The sequence below is a fragment of the Hylaeus volcanicus genome, chromosome 5 (genome assembly GCF_026283585.1).
Source record: "Hylaeus volcanicus isolate JK05 chromosome 5, UHH_iyHylVolc1.0_haploid, whole genome shotgun sequence".
Classification (NCBI taxonomy): Eukaryota; Metazoa; Arthropoda; class Insecta; order Hymenoptera; family Colletidae; genus Hylaeus; species Hylaeus volcanicus.
Window position 1 is genome coordinate 2,916,702 of NC_071980.1, and position 24,420 is coordinate 2,941,121.

At 46.1% G+C, this 24,420-nt stretch overlaps 1 protein-coding gene across 5 annotated transcripts in view; it reads left to right on the forward strand.

Annotated features, from left to right (window-relative positions):
• Window positions 1-24,420, forward strand: part of LOC128877586 (amyloid beta A4 precursor protein-binding family B member 1-interacting protein) — a 153,361-nt gene that overhangs the window by 97,480 nt on the left and 31,461 nt on the right. Inside the window, exon 1 of one of the 5 annotated variants that reach the window (XM_054125011.1) lies at window positions 21,554-21,613. The exons of the other annotated variants lie outside the window; for them this stretch is intronic. Coding sequence (XP_053980986.1) covers window positions 21,569-21,613 — 45 coding nt within the window. The 5' untranslated portion in view covers window positions 21,554-21,568. Of the gene's footprint in view, window positions 1-21,553; window positions 21,614-24,420 lie in introns of those variants that run through there. 5 annotated transcript variants of the gene reach the window in all.

Here is a 24,420-nt window from a genome sequence, read left to right on the forward strand (position 1 = left end):
GCTCTTCCAGCAAAGGAGCGCTCTGGGAGCTTTCTGGAATGTCGAAGATTACGATGCTCTTTGATGTCGGCCAACTCGAGCGTTTGGAGAATTTATCATTGGTGAATCATAGACGTGCCTATGATACGGAGCACCGTTGCGGAACTTTCGAGACGGACTTTTCAGGAAGCTTTCGGAGCCTCACAGAGGGTCGTTGATACCGTAGTCGAAAAAAAGGAAGTTTCCTTAACCACTCCACTTTCCCGTTTAACACGTACAATTACATCTATCGACGCTGGACATTTACTTGATGGCACCTCGAAGGGTTATCTCGAGCCAGTCCAGTCGTCATTTGCCAGGCTTTACGCGACAATTAAGACGCGAGTTATTCTCGTTCTCTCGCTATCTGCGACGCATCTGACGGGGAGGGTGGCCGTTAAAAGCCCCTTCGCGGCGTTACGCTATTTTTCTCCACGGTTTAGTTTTCCCCGGGATGCGCACGAGCGCCTGCATTAACCGTGAAATGTGACTTTCCGGGCGCGAGTATCTCGAGACGGAAATCTTAAATAGTTTGGGACACCGTGTCCCACTGTCGTTTTCCCTGGAAGATCTTGAACTCCAGATAAAAACGATGCAGGTCGACCAGCTATGATTCAGACGCTTTCGCTTTCCTCTCTCTTTGCGCGAGCAACGCTAGCGGACTATCGCGAGGGAATCGCCGTTCGTCGCGTTAATATCCAACGTTAACGAATTAATGTTTCGAGCATTTACACTACTGCGGTTCGTTCGGTGTAATTTACGCTGTTTCCTTGGTGGTCTGCCCCCATGAAACCCAGGGGGTTCATAAATGCACGTAGAATTATTCTCACACGTCTCATCTTGAAACGCGTTAATGGCGGTTTATTGAACCAGTTCTTTTTTTCACTGCATTCGTTGGAAGGGCGTTTTTCAAAATGTCTGGAAACCACTGGTTCAAGTAGCAATCATCTTAAAGAACGTAAGAGAAACGGAAAGTATAAACACCATTTCGCGAAGGAAATGCTCAACTTTTATCATCGAACGTTCCATAAAACACGCAACATGGTCGTATAAGAAATATAGACATGGCGTAGTAACGTGTAATTTTAAAGTCGTTCCTTTTAGACGGTAGAAAACAACCTGCACGGCTCGTGAAAGCGTAAAACACTTTTCTGGTGCTCTCGTAGCAGACTTGTGCGAGCGAGCAGTCTGGCAAACGCGTAAATTATTCGCGAGACGAGGTTGGACATCTGTGAGACACACGCTGAGCATGTTTCATAAATTAACGTCACTTTCGATTCCATTTGGAAGTACATCAAAAGATTCGCGCGATGTTAATTAATTTTTGGTAAACAGTTAAACCTCTGTTTAGGAGTTTCTCTGTTTCGCGATGACCAGGCACTTTTACCCCGCGTTTGAAATTATTTCAAGGGCCTCGAGGCCAGACGGGACCATTGTAAAACCGTAGGACCGTGAAACCGGAAACTCGTTTCCCCGTTTACAACCTCGGCTGGGCAAGGATGTATGTATTCCGGGACGGTCCCGAGCATTGTCGAATTCGAAAGTCCTGCCAGCTGTGACCGTCCGTTCGTCGTTCCCGCCTAGAGAAGCTACCAATGGCAGATTAAATGCAAGACACGAAGGCAATTTACCGTGGCAGCTGCTCGACATCTGCGAATCGCATTCTACGCGCAACCTTCGCGATCTAAGCACGAATAGTTCTAATGCAATCCCCGCGCGACTCGAGTTCCTGCGCCACGGCTGCGTCCGCGTTGCAGGAGGGTGGAGTTAGGGCACGGTGGCCTAAATTGCATCGCTTTTGACGTTTTCTTCATTCGTCTACATGTGTAGAAAGAGATTAAAGATGAATCGAAGCACAGCCCAAGTATTTTTAATAGTATAATAATTAGACGATGAATAGAACCTTCTAAATTCTCCCCCATCTTGCGAACCAGTCTCGTCCCCTTCAGCGACGACACGGTCAAATTTACTCCACCCGATAAAGCTCGGGAGCCGGCGTTACAGCGATGTCGGGGGTTACTCGGCGAAAGTTCTCGGATCGGAACGCAAAGCTCGTTACAACGAGGCACGTTTCTACGGACGATCGAGTTCGTTTCGTTGCCGAGATCGTCGAGTAACTTTCTCTTAATCGTCTGCACCCTCGTCGCGATTTTATCGAACGATATTTTATCGAGGGGAAAAGTTGGGTTAACGACAACGAACCAGCGAGAAAGTTGGCCGATAATAATTTCGTCGTGATTTTCGACGTCGGAGGAGTCTCCTTGCAGGGGCGTAGAGATTCAAAGGCCAACCGACGCGGCGAAAGCAATTATTTAAACGAAAGGGAAAAAGGGATTTAAAAAAGAACGTGGGTCGAGAAAGATGTCTGCGCGAGATGCGTGAGGCGTCGTCCTTTCAGGGTGCATTTATTTTAAGATTCCAACGAGGCCTCCGGATAATGCCGCGTCCGTGTTGCGCTAGGTTCGTGCCGCCATTGTGAGGCGAATTGGCTCGTAAAATCTAATACGTTGTATTCGGATTAGACGGGTTTAGAGCCTCGTAACAAAGGCGCCCCTTGGACGCGGTAGAAATCATTCCATTAGAATCGAGTCAAAGGAAAACTGTAGCTGGTGTCCGATTACGGGGCTTCTTTATCAATATGGTCGTCTTTTGAATATACAAAACCTGTTACTTAAAACCGTACACCTAGTGGTTCCATTATATTCTTTTTTCATAATAGTTATAACACATGACAGGTATACAGTCAAGAATATCAATCGAAAACACTTTCACGAGTTCGAGGCATTCAAGGGATTGCGTGAAACGATTACAGAAATATTAAGGCTATTATTTCCCTCAATTATGTACTCATCGTTCATCAATTGGAATTTCTTCGACAAAAATTCAAACAAATCACCGTCGTCGCATAAAACGATTCGTAAATTAACTCCTTCCCTCGCGCGAGCACGAAGTATTTAATATTCACTCGTCGCTTATCTAAATGACACCGCGACGGGGGTAAGTCGAAACTCGTCTAATCGAGCATCGGCAGGACAGCTCGCGGAATCTACCCCTCGCATCGCCCCTCGAAACGCATTTAAATTCACGATTAATCAGGACGCAGAAACGTGGCGACGATAACGCTCATTATCTGGCCCCGGGCAGCACGGGGAACTTATTTTCGGCTCGGAAGCGGCGCGCACGCAGGAAAACAACGCGCACGTAGCGATAGGAAGGGCGAAGGGCCTGCTGGACAACAGGGGTTGCGTGCAACGGCAATTTATGCGGAGGCACGCGCCACGACGGCGCGCATACGATTTACCAAATTTCCGGAAGCGACGCGTTAACCTTGTGGACGGGCTGGGCATATCATTAAAGCGAACGCGTCGCGGAGAAGCTTCGAGGCGCTATAGACGCACCGCAACCCCTCGATTCGTTCCTCCATGGTTCCTGGAGACGATCAGCTGCGGCGAGAAGATGAGGCGCGATAAACAGCCAACCCTTTGCGGTCTGCCTGCTAAAGGAGCAGACAGAAATTTAATTTTTTTCCTGTTTAGACATGTTTCGAAACGTTCGAAGCGGACAAGTATAAGCTTCACCTTTACCTGTCTGCTGAGAATACGATATAATATTTACGAAACAGCTTCGGACAAACGAAATTTTTGTACTTGTGATACAGCAAGTGCACTTGATTCCAGGTTCAAGTGCAACGAGTGTCGTGAGATTTCTCGTTCGAGGCAGGAAAAAGAATGTCGAGAATTCGGGGTTTATTTAGTCTAGATCTAGAGTACCAAGCACATTGCTCCTGGAAAGATGAAATAAAATTCGTGGAATGGAGGGTTAACCTCGTTTCAGCTGTTTCCGTTATCAACATCCCTCGGTCGACCACTCTCGAAAATGACGCAATTAAAACGCCATTGTGTCACTCTTCGAAATGTCCTTCTACCTCGTTTCTTTAGGACCCGGGAAAAATATTGACACGGTCGTGGTATGTAGCTGTTCTCGTCGAAAGAATGCGTAGCAGGAGGAAGAATGAATGGGAAAAGAACGTGGGCGTCAGCCAACGTAAACATAGGACCGCGTATCGGTACAATAAGTTATAACAAATGGCTACCACGGTCGTTCCCTTGGTGCCACCCTTGGTGTCACTCGTAAAAGGGTGGAGGAAGGGTCGGATGGGATGCAAAGACGAAGTGGACGGTGCCACGCCTCGCCATATAAAAATATCAAGCGACGGTCGGCGCTTAAATAAGCTCCCGACCGCGACTATGCGAGCCCCCGAAACGATACGAGAAAAGTCGCCGCACTTGTCTCCGCGTGGAATGAGAAATGATCCGTGAGAGTGGATATATCTGCTTTTATGACTCCCGTTAGGAGTCGTCGCCGCTAGAAACCTCATACGAACCTGCAATAATATTTATAGTGGGTTCCTTGGGCCTAGGGCTAGTTACTATATGTTAAGAATAGAACACCCTTTGAATAATCGACGTAATACATTATCTCGCAAGCATATGCGGATGTATTACGTAATTCTGTAAGTTCGTGCTGCAGACTGTGTCAATATTTAATTAAAAAAATCTACAGGAATATTACAGTGACTTCCAATCCATCGTTATTAATTACACAATCGTTAAAGTTGAGCTGGATAAGGAGCAAGAGAAAGTTGAACGAACTTGTATTAAGTCGAAGACTAATTGCAGGGAGACGAAACGAAGCGAGGCGCAATAATGGCAACATACTTTTCGTGAACAAAGAACCGCGACGCCGAGCGTCTCAAGTCACTTCCGTTTGGCGAGACGGGCTAGCTCGTTGTTTCCTCTCGGAGGCGCGTTTTTGTTGCACGATGAGCGAGCACGCGAGTGGAATGAAAATTTAGGCTTCGATCCAGCCTGGGCTCGAGATGGGCACAATATAATCGGAAATTAATTTATTCGCGATGTCCAATGGAAGTGATTTATTTTCTTCGAACATGAAACGATAATTTAACGGTAATATATATATTTTTTTAAATAAAACACAAACGATGTCGTTTCAGTATCCACTTGTCCACATTCGAAATTTTTATCTAAACGAGAAATTTGTTCATCTCTGGCGCGGAGAAAGTCGTCAGTGGCCAGTACGCGTTATTATTAACTCTAAAGGATGTCTTTTTGAGAGTTGTCTCATTAAGTACAGTCTGTCTTCAAGTGATTACATTAACACCTCTTTTTACCTATTATGTACTCGACGCGTGTACTTTATTTCGGCATACTTTCTCTTCGTATCGCCTCGCGTCAGTCCAATTATTGCCAGCCTTTTGGTTGCTGTACAAGGCACACCTTGTGTTTTCTTATTTTACGTTTTCATTATTAATTAATGAAAAAAATTGAAAACAGAACACAAGTATAGGAACCAAGGTTACATTTACATTACTTAGCTCGACTCTTTCATAGTTTACTCCAAGTGACTGAAAATATTTTAGTTCAACAAAGAGGATTCATAACATCCAAAATTAATCGAAATTTCGCTGCTTCAAGATTTGTCGGAGCAGATGGTGTAGATTCGGATCAACAGAATCATTAAAAGCAGGACAAGCTTCGAAGAAGGGAAATTAATATCTGATTCGCCGCAAGGTGAGGCGTGCCGCAAGAAGGGAAGGCGCGTAATAAGTATGTGGCGATGTTCATCGGCGCGTCGATACTTGTTAGGCATTCGGTATCTCTGCTCACATTGTCATAATATGTACTCGTTATCGTCAGTACTATCACGTTCCAGTTTGATATACGTGGACACCTTGTTCCTCGCATTTGACGCGGTTCGTTTCAGTACAGATGGTGGAACCAGGTAAAATTCGTGTCGTTATCTTTACACGCATGAGACGACTGCGAAATGTTGACTTTTATCGAGACGATCGCGTGAGCTAAATGAGCAGTGAAGCAAAATGAAATGTTTTCACATTAACGTTTCATGATATCCCGGCTTCTCGAGTAATTTAAACGTCGAATCGACCATCTGTCGTGTTTCATTGTTAGACCGCTCGGTCAACGAGGACTAGCTAATAATTTTAATGTATCGGGTGGCTCGACCTGTTCGATGGATTAGGACGAGACGCCTCTTAACCCTTCCAGACCTGAATTATTTTATCTTCTCATATTAATGTAACTTAATTTTTAGGGTTAACTTGGACTAAAATAAGTATGGAAAAAGTATACTTTGCATATCCTGATAAAATATTGTGATATTTTCGAATGACTTTAATGATAGTTCAAGCAGGTCTGGATTAGACCGTCTAGTCGAATTGGTCGTAGGACTAATCTTCCCGTTCCACCCACTCAACCACTTGATTCATTCGACTACTTGGTCGATTTAACTATGTGGCAATGTATTTCGATTGGCCAATCGACTCGGCCAATCAGTTCATCGAACTACTTGACCTAGTCAACTGCATAACCGTCTTCCCTATTTGCTCGATTCGATTACGCGAAACGTTCGAATATTTCGCCGATTTAACTATTCATCCGATCGATCCATTTGATTGTGCTTAACCCGTGCCCGAGCCGCTCCGATCTCGCGAGTTCGTTTAAGTGTGACCGAGCCACAAATCTAGGAGAACTCGCAGAGATCGTAAAGCCAGCTTAGGCGAGTTCGCAACGACACACGCAAGGCAAAAGTTTAAAAATGGTCCTCGGTCGAGCCGAGCACATCTGGTAGCCCAAAAATCCTAGTTTATGACCCAGCTGTAATAAAGCGATTTGCTGGCTCGAACTTCCGCCGCGACGCTCGCGGACTAAGAGCATCTGTGAAAATGCATCGTAAATGTGAGAAAATCGTTGTTAGCTGGTCCAAATTTAAAAGAGAGCTTGGTCTTTCAATCGCTCTTCGCGTGGCCCGTTTTTCTATTCTCAGTCGTTGCCGCCCGACAGCGTGAACAAGTCCGCCTATTTAGGCATAAAACAGTCGTTTCGAACATAAATTCTACTTTTTCGACTGCTCGGGACCCAACACCATGGGCGGGTCGTTTACGTTCCAGACCTTCGGAGCCCTACCAGAGAAGGGTTTCATCCTTGAAAAGGCAATAAAGCCGTCTCGTGCCCAAGTGTTTTCAAGGCTCCAGACCAGAATCCTTCGCTCTGTTGCACGGTAGTCCTGACACGATTCTTCGAATCATTCTATTTCGAGAGTGATCAGTCCTTTAATTCTTTACGTAGCTTTACGTAAGGATTCGATACTCTTCGAGTTCATTCGAGTTCATTCGAGTTCATTGCTATATTTGCGTCCTTCTTGGTTTGTTGACTCGAGATCGTTCCACAGAAGACTTTCCGAATGAAAGTGGAAGCATCGATGGATTCTTAATACTTCTTCCCGCGGAGAATGGACAGGAAAAATGTCTCGTTACCCGGCTTCAGTGGCCTTTGTTCCGGACAGTTTGTCCTCGAACCTCCGGGCAAATCCTTCTTGGGATCCTTGCCCGTGATCCTTCGTCCAATACGAGCTCCACGGTCACGCTTTGTTCCTTTTGCCAGAATGTATTGGCTTTTCTGCCACCTTGTTCGTCGACTTCGAATCTCGTCTCCCGTTGTTTTATTCTCCCGTCTCCTGGGAGCCCCCATGGTCAACCACTGGCCGAAATTGGTCGGCCAGCTTTTGTAACTTTTTACGACTTTGTCGGACTTTCCTGTTGCTTGTCGAAGACGAAAGGCGGATGCTCGAAAATGGCCATTTTCGGACGAGAAAAAATTTCACAAAACGCGTAGCACAAGCTTTCAAGGATTAATACGAGTAAAAAAATATTTATTTTTGTAAGCCGTGCCTGTTAACACCAAACGAAATTGTGTTTTCTTTCCAATCTTCCGTCCTTCCTAACCTTGTGTTTAATCGGAAAGCTGTTTCACGCGTCTGCTGGAAACTGTTCTCAGAAATTCCCTCGGGAGGATGAGACGCCACGCTCATTTCGAGGGTAAGCGCAAAACTCATCAAAGACAATTTATTTGACCAATGGTTCCCCAGACGTCGAAGACCAACAAACGCTCTTTGAGGAGTTCCTCTGTTGGGCGTCGGCGTCCTTGGATCCGACGCGAGAGAACACGCGATTTCCGCTGGCCGACGGTGTCGACGATCGATCGCACGCATAATTTGAATTTTAATAGTTTCGATGCTGCCGACGGATGGTGCAAAGAGACGCTGGGATCGCGCTTTAATACTCATTGCGAAGGGAATCGCACACGGGCCGTGTCAATGAACCGAGCATTAGTCACGACTTGGATATATTTATCCAATATTTGTTTGAACGTTTTGAGAAGCGTTGCGGTTTCAGAATAATTCGATGGTTATTTCATGTTCGCAAAAAGTTCGCTGCTTCTCGTTCTACCATTAATTAAACAAACAGTGGTCGAGATGATTCACTTTCCTTAATTTCGAGTTAGAAATGTCAGTTCAGTTGCTATTTTAGCCATTTTTATCGTTTTCTGGAACTAAGATGTTTCTTTTATCTAACGATCAGTGTCTGAACTAAAGCTTTACGATTATTTTATGACACGTTTTGCAGTACGAATCTAGGCAGTCCGCTTGAACGTCTGCGACACTGCCTCCGACAGTCCGGTCTCTGAATGGCGAATACCGTGATAGTTGAGTCACTTGTAGCCGAGAATACCTTAGTTCGGAAAGGTGCAGCGGCGTCGAGACGTGTCGCCGTCGCTGAATCCGTCCAGGTTCGGAGGCACCGACTGTCTTCTATAAATAATTGTCGTCGTTACCCGCTATAATTGGAATCGTCTCGCTCGCGGATTTCCCTTCGATTTTCTTCTGTTTTCGCGCGGAAAAAGTCGTCCACGACGGCGACGTCCTCGCGTTTTCTTTGACGGTCAGGGCGTTCGTGGGCGTACGGCGTCGACGGAAATAGAGAGGGTGATACTTGAACCTCGAGGAGTCCTCGACCGAATCGTTCGACCTATTAATAATCGAAGATCGAAATAGTACTTTGCCGCGCGTGGAAGATTGATACCGCAACGAACATATCGCGGGGAAAGTGATTTCATTTTTAATGTTTCGGAGCTCGGACTAGCCGAATTCTTACGATTTTTACCATTCTTTTAAGACATCACGGGGAAAGCGATTTCTCTGAATTCTCATGAATTCTACAATTCTATTTCTAAATACATTGATTGATTGTGACAAAAATGCCATGAATCTCAAACGATGGAACGCAGCGTAAATAGAAAGAAATGCGAAGACAGAACCCGTCGATATTTCCGTGCCACTGATTTATATCCTCGCTGGCTTGACGCGCACTTATGCGTGTGAAACGACCACGTGACGGACACGTGGACCCTGATTTAGGATCGGCCTGTCAATATTTTCGTTTCCGCGTTTTGTTCGCCGTGAGATAGGGGAGGATTCGGCGTATCGAAATGGATTTCGTTTATTTTGAGTCACCCTCAACGTCGAGATATAATCGATTCTTGCCAGTCACCCTCCACTCCGAGAACTCCCATAGATCTCGATCGACGTGAATCGTGTCGATCTAGCTCATCGGAATTTTTATTCTCATTTTTTTTTTTTTTATATACCATTCAATCGCATAAGCGTAAGTAAAGGTTTGAATAGAATTCCGTCAATCTGTGATCATCGGTGACTCGTGAAATCGCACGTGTTCATTGAAAACGCGTCTTCTCCCCTACGCGTCGGCATAGGCCTAATCCCCCATTTTTCAGCGTCGAATCTGTTAGGGTAAGTTCTAATCGGCGAAACTCCGTGTTGCTCGAGAAAGAACCCGTGTCTATATTTAAACTGACGGGCCACGGCGTACGATTGGGATGCGTGGAAATGCTACGGGACGTGCTTAACGAGCGGAAGTACGTTGCAGCTGCAGTGGCGGTGAAAAGGAATCGTCCGGATGGGCCGAGCGTACCGCGTATAAGTAGTTGCTTCATATTCGTCCCTAAAGCCTTGTGTTGGCGTCCAGTAATTTCGGAAGTTTCTGTTGTGATACAGTCTGAAACCACCGATATTCGTTGGTCGACTCTTTTTAAAATTCAGATTTCACAAGTGTTCCTGCTTCTGTTTTCTCATTCATTTCTCTTCCTCTGTATCTTTTAGAATCTCATTTCGTGTAGTAACATATTTATAGCGTTCGCATTATTCTTAGAATTTCTATGAAACCAATTTCCATCGATTCATTAGTTTCTATTATTTTCTATTATTATCTGTGGTTTAAATATCAATCGCTTGCGTAAATTCTGCTCTAATGGGGCATCGATGATTGGAACCTCGATTATTCGAAGCATCCATTACATATGGTCATTGCGCTTCTAATTATCGATTGCCCCAATATGTCGACTGAAATTCTCGAACTCTCCTCCTGGTTGAGTGTCTCGCCGCACTCTGGAACTGGTATCTGAACTATAATTAATTATTCAAAGTTATGTGCCGAAGGAAAGCTCAAATATTGTTCGTAGGATAAACTTCCTTTGAAAATAATTTTCAATGAATGAATACTATTTTTAAAGCATTCGTAGCTTACTTAACTCTAACCACATTTTTCTATTTTGTTGCAGGTACGTACCCCCTACGTCAATTATCATACCCTCTCGATAATATCAGTCACAGAACACGGGGTAAGTGGTTTCTACGATTACTCTAAATATACTCCCAAGATCTCGTGGAACACGAAGATACCAAGCACTAAGGTGGCCAGTGAATGAAAATGTTCAACCAGAATCGCGAATACTCAGACTAGAGTGCCCCAACTCCGAGGCTAAATCAGAAATGAAAGCTTTGAATACTTAAAGACTTCGGAATCCGCGATTCTTCCAGAAGCTCACGCATAATTTATAAGGTTTCACGAGTCTTTTGTCGCACGCGAGATGGAAGAGCTTGGTAGCCGAGGCCAATGTTCGTCGCAGTTGCGCGAAACCGAACGTGTCGAGATTTCGAGCTGATTTGCCAAGTTCTTCCGTCTCCTGACCCGGAAGACGCGAAACGCGACCCAGCGAAGACGATTTGCTTTCTCTTTGCTCGATTACGAGCAAATTGGACCGTCCGTCGCCAACTGAAGTGTCCACTTCCTTGAAACGTGTCCAATTTTGTCAGCTGCGAACCAATATCGTCCAATTGCTGCGGCTGGCCCGCGAGAAATTGCGGGAAACCATTTGTGGCGCGTCGTCGCGCGCTTACGCGCTCGTCTCGTAATTGACCGGCTCCGTGAACGATCGCGAACTGATAGCTAGCTTCCTAACAAAAATTTTGTTGCAGCTAACGAACATTATACGTCCTTATCTATAACGCATCTTAACGACGAACCTCTTGCAGTGTAGTAAACAAGAGTTTCCGAAGAGTACCCACATGCGGGTCGAAACTACATTAACGTTACACTCTCTTCGTTTAGTATTTTACCAGCATGTGTTCATATCTCTCCCGAAGTAAAGTCTCCCGTTTCCCTAACTCGAATCGATTAGTTCGAAAATTCCCGATACGCCATCATACTCATCGCAATATCGCGAACCGCAACAGCTCAGGATCAGTTAGGCTCGTGTATTCGTACGATTCCAGTATCGATGAGGTTCGAAATTCCGAATATTCTGTCTCGCTGTTCGCGATAACAAGAGCGTGCAACGGATTTCAATCAGTGCGTCGTGCAATGAACATGGGCGTGGTCGATTAAAAGTCTATCGAACATCGACTCTTGCAAGCTGGGGAAAACCAGAACATTGCAGCAACGCTAGATTAAGAGTTTCTAGACCCCTGGGATCTACCGCGAGCTCCATTAAATATTTTTAAAGGAAACGGGAAGTTACAGAAGGATCAAACATTTGTTTACGAGCCTGGCAATTAAAATTCGGACGTTTGGTTCGTTCGAATCCTTAGAATAATATTCACACGTCGCATCTCTGAACACGAAAAGTTTGCGTGGCAGTGGACGTGTTAATTAGACTAACAATTCGCTCTATCGCCGTCGGCGTTTCGATTTTCGAACGACTGCCAACGGGGATGAAACTCGTCGCTGTTGAGTTTGTTGATTTTTCCCACCGCATCTTCGCGGGGAAACCGTTCGTCGTTTCGTTCCAGTTGGCACGACGTCAACGTTGCCGAAAATGCGACGGGAAAATCAACGAATCGACTTCTTTCCGTAACGTCACCGTAGACGAGATAGCGATTCGATGTAGCGTAACGATAGCGGAAATAACGGCTCTCGCAGGGCCGAATTAAGGGCACGAGCTTCAGAGGCTACGGAGAGCCAGTTGGAAGGCCTCCACAGATTAATTTTAGGAAATTTGACGAATTCAGGCCCAAGCATGAAACACTATAAGCTTCTGATACCTAAAGGCTTCTGGTAATCGATGAATTAATTTACCACCACGAGATTTCCTAGGATTCCTATTCCAAATTCTATTTTGTTTCGAGCTCCATGAAGATATAACGCGTCATTCGTGGGAAGCTTTTGCTTTATCATCCCGGAGGGGCAACGATAACAACCAAAGGGAAGTAATCGCGTCTCGTGACAGCGTTAACCGGTTTCGTCAGCTTTGTAAAATAATTAACAGGCCTAATTACCGTGGTAATGGATCCTTTGTCGCGTCTTCGGCCGGAGAACGGTGATTATGGTACCGTTCTCTGCTCGCCACGAGAAAGGTATCTACACAGAGAGGACGTGTAGCTGAACAGAATTGTGCAAGAATTATTTTACAGTTATTCTATCATTCGTATAGATCTCGAGTTCATTTTTTGTCGATCGCGGTGTACGTTACCAGGAGAAAATATTTATATAAAATTCAAGTAATTTCACGTAATATTTTAAGGATTAATATTATATTAAGTAGACGTCTTCTTTTGACACTCTTACAAGCGTACCTTTTCAAGACCTGCGAGCAAGACTTTATTTATACTTCATGGATATCGTTAGACGATTATCGATTTTGCAGAAAACCCATGAAGACCCACGTCAGATCACGTCGTAGAGGGTTAATCCGTAATTGAAACACCTGGGCCTATGAAACCCGACGAAAACGTCTCGCTTCCTGTTTTCTTTTTTTTATCCAGCGGTTAGGGTCTCGCGAGGATATTAATCGGCACAATATTAATCAATGTCGTTCAAGTTCAAAGAAGAAAAACAACATTGGGTCGGTGCAAGCAAACAAAACGTTTATCAAAACGATAACCAGCATCCTGTTTGCTCGATGTCACGTCGAAATATGTCGCGTTAGGGAATTCTTTATGTATCGACGTACGTGTATACGTTTATTGGTTTCACACCTCGGGAGTAATTAATTAGAAAATCGAGAAATTTATCGTTGATCGAGTTGCCAGTGTTAGAGGACTACCGAGTTTAAGAAAATCAGACGTGCTCTAAATTGATACCCGAAAAATTCTGCAACAAGGTCGGCAACGATTTATTTTTTGTTCCTTCTCTCAGATGAGTGCGATCCTTTGTGTCCTCGCGTGCTTTGGACGTCGCCAGTGGTTGTTTTTTTTTTTCTTTTACTTTCTTTATCACGCAAGCTGGACGACAGGTTTGGCGCGCCGAGGTGACAAAGGCTCGTTGCGTTTACGAAGCGCAGCGCCGCGAGAACGACGTCAATCCCGACGAGCGTGTCGTTAATTGAATCGTGCGAGGAGAAATTGTCGCTCGACGAGACAATAGACGTCCTTTATCGCGCTCGTTTTTAACGAGTCCCGCGTTTTTGGAGCGGCTATTTTTAACTTTGAGCGGGAAATCTGCGCGCGTGTTTGTTGTTGTTGTGCGACCGGTTGTTGCGCAATCTGGAGTTGATCCTGGAATCGTGGTACTCGCTCTGGAAACGCTTATCTCGTTGATCACTTTCTCTGCTCGAGGTCAGGGATTTTTATGAAATCGAATCGCGTATTATCGCGATCCACCGCATCTCTAGGCTAGGTAATATTAAATGTATCACACATAATTGAGATGGATTGTTATATTTCTACAGCGACGCGAGAAAAGGAATTCATTTATCGGGACAAATAAGTAAAATATAGGGTACTACAAAAACCTGAATATTTCTCGCGTTAGTAGATTTGCTGTGCGTTTCCAAACGTTTCAGCGGTATGTATTCGCGGTCCTCCATAGACGATTACCCGTTCCCGCCCGTTTCGCGTTCGCCAGAAATACTTCAAAGGCCGGAGCTAAAAGGGCAGTCCTTTACCCCATGTTCCCGTGTTTTCGCGGCTTGATTCCATTTCGTTGTTTTTCCAACGTTATTTTTCACCGTCTTGGCAACGGCACCGGGTCGTCCATTAGCATTATTAGGGGTGGGTTCTAGCGGGGCAAGAGTGCACCGGGTTAAAAGTATTGGACCCGGGATAAGCGTATCGTCACTTATTGAAATTAAATCCGATACCGCAAATCGAATTTCGCGAGATACGCGAAACGAGAACCGGACGTCGCTTATCGTCGCGGCTCGATACGGAGCTCGATAGATAACGTTCTCGAGGAAGTTTGCCGAAGGATTCGGTAAAGAATCAGAAGTTACCCCGTCGAATCGTCGACAATGGGACGAAAGTTCTCCCTTGGGATATCGTTTTCGTGCTTGCTTCTCGTTGCTTTTTTTTTTTCGTTGCCTCAGGACAGGATCGTCTTATGACGAGCGTCGGACATTATCAGAAAGGTTCGAAAGGATGAAGTATAAAGTAATATAGGAACAGAGTATCGAGGCGTGGCGTGGGATAAGTTCGATTCGTATCGAGACTTCTTCGAAAGCTTTGCGAACTGTCGTCGTTTGAAATTTATACGGTCTGGCGAATACATTGACAAGTTTCCAAAGTATAAGCTGTTCGAGCTTACCCTCTCAGGATTATCTAGTAGCGGGATCGTTGGAAATAGTTTGAAATTGGAAGGGAATTTAATGATCTAATAATTCTCTGAAAGTTTAAACAAAATGGATAATGTAAAAGGCCGATCAGACGAAATTCGAAGTCATGCCTAAACCATGGTAGAAATAGTTACACACGAACGTCGGTAGGTTTAGTGTTAAACAATCCTATCGAGGCACTCGGCCACATCCAAGAAACCTCCACGAGGGGTCGAAAGAGCCGCCTATATCGCGGACTTAGCCCTCCTCGAACATCGATTTATCGAAGTGGACGTCTGAGCAAATTCGACGACGTGAATGGGACCTATCCGTAAACGGAACGATAGGACACGATCCTCGAGGCTTGTTTACGTGTTATATCGAACAAACGTCCCGTTGTTTTCAGAGGCGGTTAGATAATTCTGAACAAACAGTCCTGCAGACGATAATTCACCGGGAAGACAAGACGACAGACGTTCCGGCACGTTTCGACAGGCAGATGTCCGACGAAATGTTTTTCGGATTTTTTTACGTGACCACGCGAACATCGTTTTTTCATTTCCTGCGCTTTCAGGCTAGCCACTTCGGCCATTTTCTCGCTGCCTCTCCGCATTGATACGTCACTGTCGAATCGAAGGGCGCTGTCAATTAATCATACCGCCGCGGCACACCCTCTCGGGTAAGGGAAGTCGAGTTCAGAACGACGTCGCGATATAGAGATGGATATTATGGTGGGTATTAGGGTGGCCGTTTTAGCGAGCAGATCGGGTAGGGATCTAATTCATCTACAGACTGACGGGAAACGTCGTGGCTGAACAATCGCTCGACAGGCGGTCTACTTTGAACTGTGCGTCAATTAAGGCTGACTTTTTTAACTTCCTCGGTGACGAGAGGACCATCGGGCTTTGTCGTCCGGCGGCTGGCGGGCATTTCTAACCTTTGAGCCGGATCGCTCCCTTTTGGGAATCGCAGGGAACGTTTATCGATTTATCGAGGACTTGGAAATTGGATGGTCTGCCAATGAAAACGGAACGTCCAAGGTTTGCCTCGATGTTCACTTCGGGACTCGTAAGTAGTTTCTTTTGAGGCGCAACAATCGCGAGTTACATTTTCTCTTTGTAATCTTCGATAATATTCACCGCATCGAATGGCGTTCGAACGTTTTAGACTCATTTCTCTCGGGTGAAAGCAGACTTTTAAATTTACATTCTGTATTAGGAACATCAGTTGAGACAATAGGGCATTGTCTTCATTTTCATTCGACCGTGATTGTACATTTAGGTTGAAATTGTTCCAGAGGAGGTACATGCTGTTCTCATCGAGCTTAACTGTTTCTTTTCAAGATAATTGGATCTACCTGCTGCGGGAACAGTAAAATTTGAATTAAAGAAATATCATTTCTTTACATATATTTATTCAAGGTACATGTAGCGAGTAATGGTTTTCGTTTAGGTCCGGTCGAAATTTCTACGCCCTCGTCAGAGGGAGAGGAGCCAGTTCGCAGACAAGTCGACTGACATTAGGGTGGCGGTTTTAGGGACTAGACACCCGATCTAATTTGTCGTTTGCTCGGCAGGATGTTCCTCGTTCCCTCGAAGAATCGCACGATACGCGATGATAAGCGGCTAGCTTTAAAGGGGCGCCGTTTCCGGACCAAACATTTCGAATGTTGCGTGATACTTTGATCTATCGCGCTTAGAATCTATGATAGACGTGGATACTAGGATAGGCGTGGTAAAAGAAAAAGTTGAGAAATGCAACGAAGTAATGTACATTGTTTTTTAAAATTTCCACCCTCGAAAAAGTCGCGCAATCGTGCGGTTTTTTTTTATATTTTTTCGTCTAATTAATTTTCGTCTAAGAGGTCCCGGCGTCAGTATCTCGTCATCGACACGTGAAAGGAGCGATGACATCGCGCGATGCACGCAAGTCTCTAGTGCAGCGTGCATTGTGGGATCGAGGGCTGTCCTCTCGAATACATTTTCGTTGCAACGAATATGCAGAGACGGGACAGCCGGCCGACGATGGATGCTTATTCTTCGTACGCGTCCCTCGCGTTCCGTCGACGCCGAAAATTCTTCTTCGTCGTTCGAATCGACAGTCGAGGCACAATATGGCCGACACCGTCGATTTCGGGCGCGTTTAAATCTCACGCGTCGAGCTTTACGACTCCTCGACGAATTGCGCTCGATTTGTCTGCGAGTGACTGATCGTTCGATGCTGGACGAGCGAGGCATCGGTGCGTTCAGCCTTTACTTGCTACTTTCTCCAACAATTTTAGTTTAGTTTCGTCTCGAGTTGACGTTCTAAAGAGTGCAACCTCATCCTTCCCAAAAATGAGGAGAAACGAATCGATCCTTACATATTTTACTTTGAGAAATTCTATTATGCAAAGTATGCAACGAAGAAGGTTCGAATTCGATTTCCGAAGACCACTGCGTTCATCGACGTCGAGTACTTCGACAGAGATGCAGCGTGATTGCTATGGCGATAGCTTTTTCGCGCCGCACGGCAGCTCCAGGCGGAAAGGCTGTTAAGATACAAAACTGCAGTGAAGTGCACGAGCACACGGTGCGCGTCCTCGCGTACTTGTTTCCAAGTCAGAATTAAACTTATGCTTCTCCCTAGAAAACAAAGAGCTCGTACCCAGGGGATTCTACCGTCACGGCAACGAGTCTATAATTATATTTGCCTGGTTGCTTCGCGTTTCTCGGATATCTGTTGTACGTTTTGCGGAGAACGCAGCCTTGCCCGCATACGCAGACGCTGCCAAATAAACGAATCGATCGAACAAGAGGGTGCAGGAGGGGGGGGGGGGGTAGAAAGTTCGAGAAATTCGAATTCGAACCTGATCTTTGCATATTTTACTTTTCACGCGAAATGGCACGTTATCGCTATGTATGCGCGTATATATATAAAGATAGACAGATCTTGTTTGAGCAATGAAAAGCGTGATGCACACCTGCATAAATTATTCAAACACAATACACGAACGAAGACAGACGCACCAATGGCGAGCGAAGCTTTCATAGCGTTCCTCCCCGAAACGCCGCCTTATTTCCTGATCCTTTCATATCAAACGAACGGATCAATGTTCTCATTACTTAGCTAACGAGTACGAGACCGAATCGGAAATCTGAGATCTGCCACAATACGAGTACTAATGCCATTGTACCGCGCGGCTCCGACAAAGGCAAAAGCTGTCCGTCAGAAAGTATTACCTAAGGAACCGCGAGGCGAAAGATCGTTAGTGCCCGATTGTTCTCGCAATTTCCCAACTGCAATTATCGCGAGAGGGTAGAAGTGCACGAGAAATCGGCGTCTGGATTTTCGGGGAAGGGAACCGAGTGTCTCCATTACCTAAACTCTAATTAGGGTTGAACCGCAGCCGACGGTTAGATTATACAGCGCGAGGGCACTGTACACATGGTAATGGCTACCTTTGGATCGCGTTTCTGCGCTGCGCCGATAATGGAAGCCAAAGAGATGTTTGCCGGAGCAGGGTTAAAGCAAAGTGCGTGCCCTTCGAGCGTGTTTGACGTGTGCGTTCGCTCGATCGGTTTCCCGCGGCTCTGGATTCCGCTTAACCCCTTACTGTTAGTATTTTAAACGAGTGAACCCGACGCGCGGCGGAGGGGAAAGATAAACTATTTAGGCGAACGAAATTCTAGTTGGAAACATAGAATAGGCGAATGTTTATTTCCATATCCGTTTCAAAATTACGCTTGTCCCCGTAAAAATGTCCGAACGAGAAACAAAGAAAGAAACGTCCCCATCGAGGGGCGGCATATATCGACGCGTTGAATCTGTTGAAGGATGAACGGAATTTTTCACCCCGAAACGGGGGGACTGGACACGGGCAATTTCTGCCAGAGGGTTGCGCTCGCACATCCGCACCCCCTGTTTCGCAGGTTCGTGTAGGCGCGTGAACGCACGGCCGAGTTCGAATGCAGCACCTGAGTGAATGCATCGAATATCCTCGTACGACCAGTCCCGTCGGTCTCCCCTGTGGAAACTCCTCTCTTTCCTACCCCCTCGTCCTCCACAGGGGGGCAATTGGAACCCTGGTCGGACCGTAGAAGTTGTTACCGTGCCGTCGGTTTCGAGGGTTGCATCGAGTGCGACTGGGGTCGCGCAAACAAGACGACTCGTTCTGCTCGTCGATGCGTTGGATTCGAATCGTGAAAGGAAAATTTCAAAGGGGCAGAAGGGTGGTGGAATTCTTGCCACGGAATAATCTTGGAGGTTCGAGTCGAAGCGAGGCGGGGACGAGCCGGCGAAGAATCACGGCGTGGAGTTGAGTTCGTCGGTCGTGACTTCTTCGATACTTGTCAGATTCGAGATTTGTGCTTCGATTCCAAGCCCCCTCGCGTTAAGTATTTATGGACTAGGAAGCATCGAGTTTTAGTCGGGATTCTGGCAGCTTTCTGGAGAGAATAGACGGTTTTCAAAAAGTAACAGACTGCTTTACATGCTCGTTCCAATGAAATATCGTATTACTTTAATCCTCGATAGAAGCACGGATGGTTTCCACTGTTGTTTGAACTTGACGGATTAGTTAAAAGTTCCACGATGTTTTTCCACTCACGCCAGACTAGGCGAAAGTTCCTCGCGAAACTTGTAACGAGCCGTTGTTACTGGACTTCATCTTATTTTGTGATGAAGTAATTTTTATCACGGAAGTTTACCGTCTACAGAGGAGAGATTCTTCGAACATTTAATTACTCGCGGAGTTTCCTCGAGGGAAATGCGAAAATCATGTGAGAAATTACGCGGGATACGATGCATCGATGCGGCTCTGTCTTTAATTAAATTCGCCCGAAAGCAGGTGTCGTTCGTCGCGTCCTTTTAATTAAGCTCGTCCAATCAGCGGGACCAGGACGCGTTCGCAGCAGAAAACATGATTACAGTTCTGCGGGGTCATTCTTTTATGCATATTCGACGGATGACCTAGATATCGAAAGAAATTGAATAATAAATTCAAACGGTGGCATTCGTTTCACTTGTACTCAGGCTGATAATCTCGATCTTAAATCGCTATACAGAGTGTCCCGTAACTGGTGGCGAGGCCTCGCAGGACTCGGGGACGCTCTCTTGGCGGCATTGCGCAGGAAAAAGCACCGATGTAGTTCCGTGTTCCTGCGGGAACCGGCGGAATCGATAGCGGCACATGCGCGTGCCTGGCGCGGAATCGCAGGGAAGGGGAAACGCAGGCAGAGCGACAGAGAAGCCAAAGGCGCGAGCGAGATGCCAGTTTCTTCTCTCGTTCGTACGCATAGCGGAGGAGGGAACCGTGAGGGTGAGGGACGAGGCACCGACCGGCTCCACGTTGAATCCCTCGCGGATCAGCATCCAGTACCCGCAATACCACGTCAGTCGCGATCACGGCGCACGTCCGTGTCCACTTTCCAACCGTCCACCATGAACCTCGACCGTGATTCGACCGCGATCGGGACCAAAAAGTTTCCAACGAGCTCGTTCGCCGGTATCCCAAGGAATCTTCGCCCGTAAATAGATTTCCGCGCGCTCGTTGCCGATCGAGGACTTCACGCGCCTGATCTTCCGCGTTGCAACTTGTTTGGAAGTGAGGGAACAGCCTCTGACAGTTGGTGGAACGAACATAGCGATCGCGTAGAAGGGTGTCGAGAAAGGTTGCACTCGGCTGACTTCGAGAAATTTTTTTTTTTTTATGCAACGGGGCTGGTTGTAGCTAGGAAAGTTTAAGCTATATTCGAGATCTTTTTTCAGAGGGGATCGTTGGATCCATCAGTTTCAAATAGTGAGAAGAAGCTTTTCGATAGATCGCTATATTTATTCCATCCTCTCCGCGATCGTAGTTATCGTCTTAACACGTTGACCACATCCAGTTTAGAGTCAATGAAAGTAAATACAAATACAGGTTCTGTAAATATTAACCTGGCAGCCAACGTGTTGAAACGTCCCAACGAGATCGACACAGTCGCGATCCATCCCATTGGGGATTCCTCGATCGCCTCTCGCGTCTACCGTTCGTCACGTGCGAGAGGAAGCCGTCGATGATTCCTCTGTCGCGGTCACGGTGAGAGCAGCACGGAAGACCATGATCCGCGCGATGACTGTCATTAAGCGGTCGTTCGACCGAGTTGAAGGACTGTCATCGGGTTCAACGATGCGTTACCCTTCCCTGCGCTCAGATTGCGTTGACTTTGATCCGTGAAACTGATCGAGGACCGCGATGGAGGGTAGACGAACCTGCTCACGAGTGGAATGAACTGAAGGAAGCTGGAAGCTTTATTTTACGATGATATATGCAGGGTGGATAACAACCGCCGCCTCGAATATCTCTAAAACTTGGAGGAGGGATAAAAGTTTTTAAACGAAAGTTGTGGGTATTAATAGAAATTCTATTTATCTACCTCGTTATATTCTTCTATAAGGATATAATCCTACGAGTATATCCTTGCTTATCTTGCCTACATGTTTTCATACCTCACTTTAATCAAGAAACATTATCCACCTATCAGTTTCGAGGCGTTAGTTATTGGCTCACCCTGTATACTCAAACGATAGGGAACTTCCAGAGCCCTCGGTCTCCTTATAAGTTTCGACGATAGATCCTTCCGCGAGCGTCTCAGTCATGTCGAGATCAGACGTCAGCTCGCGTCCGTCCGTCCACGCGAAGAAGTTGTCGAAAGAAACGAGACTTCGGGCTCCTTTGAGACGACTTCCTGACGGGATGCTGTGAAGCGGAGCGAGGGTCTGGCCGTTGAGACGATTACCAGGAGCCTAGACGAGGCTCCTCAGGCCGCCAAATGGACAGGTTTTTCCGCTGGAAAAGCCACAAGGCGCAGGACGACGTGAGTATCGCACCAGGAATCGCAGAATTCGCGCTCGATTACGTGGATCGGGCCCATGTCAGGATGCGAAAAAGTCAGTCATTTTTGTAGAGGCCTCTACAACAAGTGTCGATCACCTGATCAGCTTCTAATTCTTTAGTAAATTGTCGGTAAATGAATAGAACGATGTTTAGAGCAAGATCTGCTAAACAATTTAATTTATTGATTCAGGACTCTGAATAACAAAGCACGGAACTTTTAGCATAGCAATCCCTTCATCATATATCTCGTTATATTTTTGAAGAATACTATGTTACATTATCCCTCTCAAAAGCACTGGTATTTCAATCCTTGTACCTCGAAATCTATTCAAAGACCCTTCGGAAATTTGTGATAAATATGTCAACTCGTTTGCTCGGTATTGTACCTTTCATTCCCGTATGAAATATTAAATTTCCAATATTTGGCCGCGACGTAGCTCGCCTCCGGGGGTGAACGGATGTGAAATTTATTCTCAATTGCGGGGATCGCTGACACAAGCTTCTTAGGCTTCCCGAAAACGGTCCCGAGCGGAGAATAAAGAGCGCGGGACGGGAAACGAGCATACAGAGTAGGGTTGCACGGCATAGCAGAAGAAATTATGCATGTATTAGGAGGACTCGGCTTAACCGGGCTCTTTCAGGTGGAACAGGTTCCGAGAAATTGTTGCTCGCTTCCTCTACGAGCGCGTAGGATTGTGTTTTCCGAACCGGTTTACGCGTTCGAAACACTCCATTCCACGTAATAACCGGCCATCTCGCGGAAAGTTGTTCTGAATGAAAGAGACACTTGGACAGCGGCGATCGCAAGAAATGAAATTCCGTCGGGCAGCAAATTGATTGGTTCTTTTTGTCTCTCGGTTTGATATGCGAGAGTTTTTCCTGATCTTGTTCGTAAACGACACCTGGCACATTCGCGTTTATAGATTTACAGTTAGAACATTCTCTCGATGTATTCATATTTTGGGATTATCGGTTAAATTATTCAGGCTTGCACCGACAGCTTACCGGTTCGCGTAGTAATATATTCTGCATCGGTCTGGTGGTGCTCGATGCAAGCGTTTCCACCGATCTTGCGGGCAAATAGCGGCTGTTGTATATGTGTTTCGGGATCTGGAGCTAGAATATTCTCTCTACGCAAAGTTTGATACACTATCATTCTGGGATTTACGGTTAGGTTACTCTTTGTACTCGGGCTTGTATCAACTTATCAGTGTACTAATGGATTCTGTAATGGGGATCAAACATCAGATTCTATTAGGCTGTTGCTACAGGAGCGTTTCCACTGATCTCGTGGGTAAATAGCACCTGCTGTATGTATATTTTGGCATCACAAATAGAATATTCTCTGTACTCAGATTTTGTCAATACCAACGGCCAAACAAGGAATAGTTTAGTACTATTGCACTGTATTTATCGAAATACCAATTCGATTTCGCGTTTTAGTATAGTTCGCTTCCTCGAGGGTTCGATAGCCTCGCAATCTACGAAAGCAGTCGACTGCACGTTGAAAGAATGAGTCGCGGCCAAAGGCACTGCAGAACTCGATACAAGGATTCGTAGGAACGTCGCCGCAGTAACTTCGTTACTCGAGGAACGTCGGGAAACAGTGTCTTGGCACGAAACGCGGCTACGACAGCCAGAGGGGTCGGGGGTGGGCTTCGAGACGGAGACAAATCACGTATTTTTCTCGCTCGTCCGGTGTCTCTGCATTCGGAGCCAAAAAGAGGATTAAACACATTCCGGGTAGTCCTTTTTTCCTTCGCCACCCTCACTTGGCGTCGTTCGTCAGACTTTCCTCGAAACGTGACTCCCTATTCCTTCTTATTTCATCCCTTAATCCTTGCTTCGGCCCATAAATACGAGAGTGCAGAATTCTTATCGTATCTCGAGATACCAGCTGGATACGATAGCTCCTCGAGTTCTCGTTAAGACTTGGCTTAGGCTCGAGGCAATTTTCTTCCCGTTTCGAGTATTGGCAGGGGTTGTCGGAAGCGACGTTGTAGCTTTTAATATATTGGCTGCCATGTCACCCACATACCCGCCGACACCTGCATTTCATCGGTGGGGTTCTTTCACCCTTATACGGGCGGCGGATCCATCTCCTCGTCGGGACAAATTTCGCCGCTGTCCCCCGAGGGACACGTTTCTTATTTAAACGTGTCAGTCGATGCAGTCTAATATTCTGCAGCGTGATGTGCACGTTATGCGCAACGTGACACCGATATTTACTGCACGCGCAATTTACGACTGCACGTTTCAACCCTCTACTTCGTCAATTATTTCTTCCTTTGCGCGCATTATACGCAAAAATTATTTTCTTATTTATTTAGATAGAATACATACATTTGCAAAAGTACAGACTTTAACAGAATCTTTCATTTTCTCTATCGAAAACCCGGCAATCGCTCGCAATCAGAAATATCGTGTTCGTTAGTCGAATCGAGAAAGCTCGATTTTCTACGTGGCTTTATCGTTGAGCAATAAAGCCGTGCCTCCCGGCAAATAAATTGGCGCCAGTCCCGTTCCTCCTTTGCCTTTTGCTTGGAAAAACGCGAGGCCCTCGAGAGGGCTCGGCGTGAAAGACCGAGGAAGTAGAGTCGACTCGAGTCGTGCCGAGTCGAGAGTAAACTTCACTCTTTCCTCGAGTAAACTGACACTCGGCGAGTGCGAGCTTTTTGCTCTTTTCATTTTGCTCGGCCGTGGTCCCCGAAAGGAACCTCGTGGCCGTGAAAAATTTAAGCTCTGCGCCCCGAGCACGAGAGATTTATTGCATCATTGGCGGGGTGA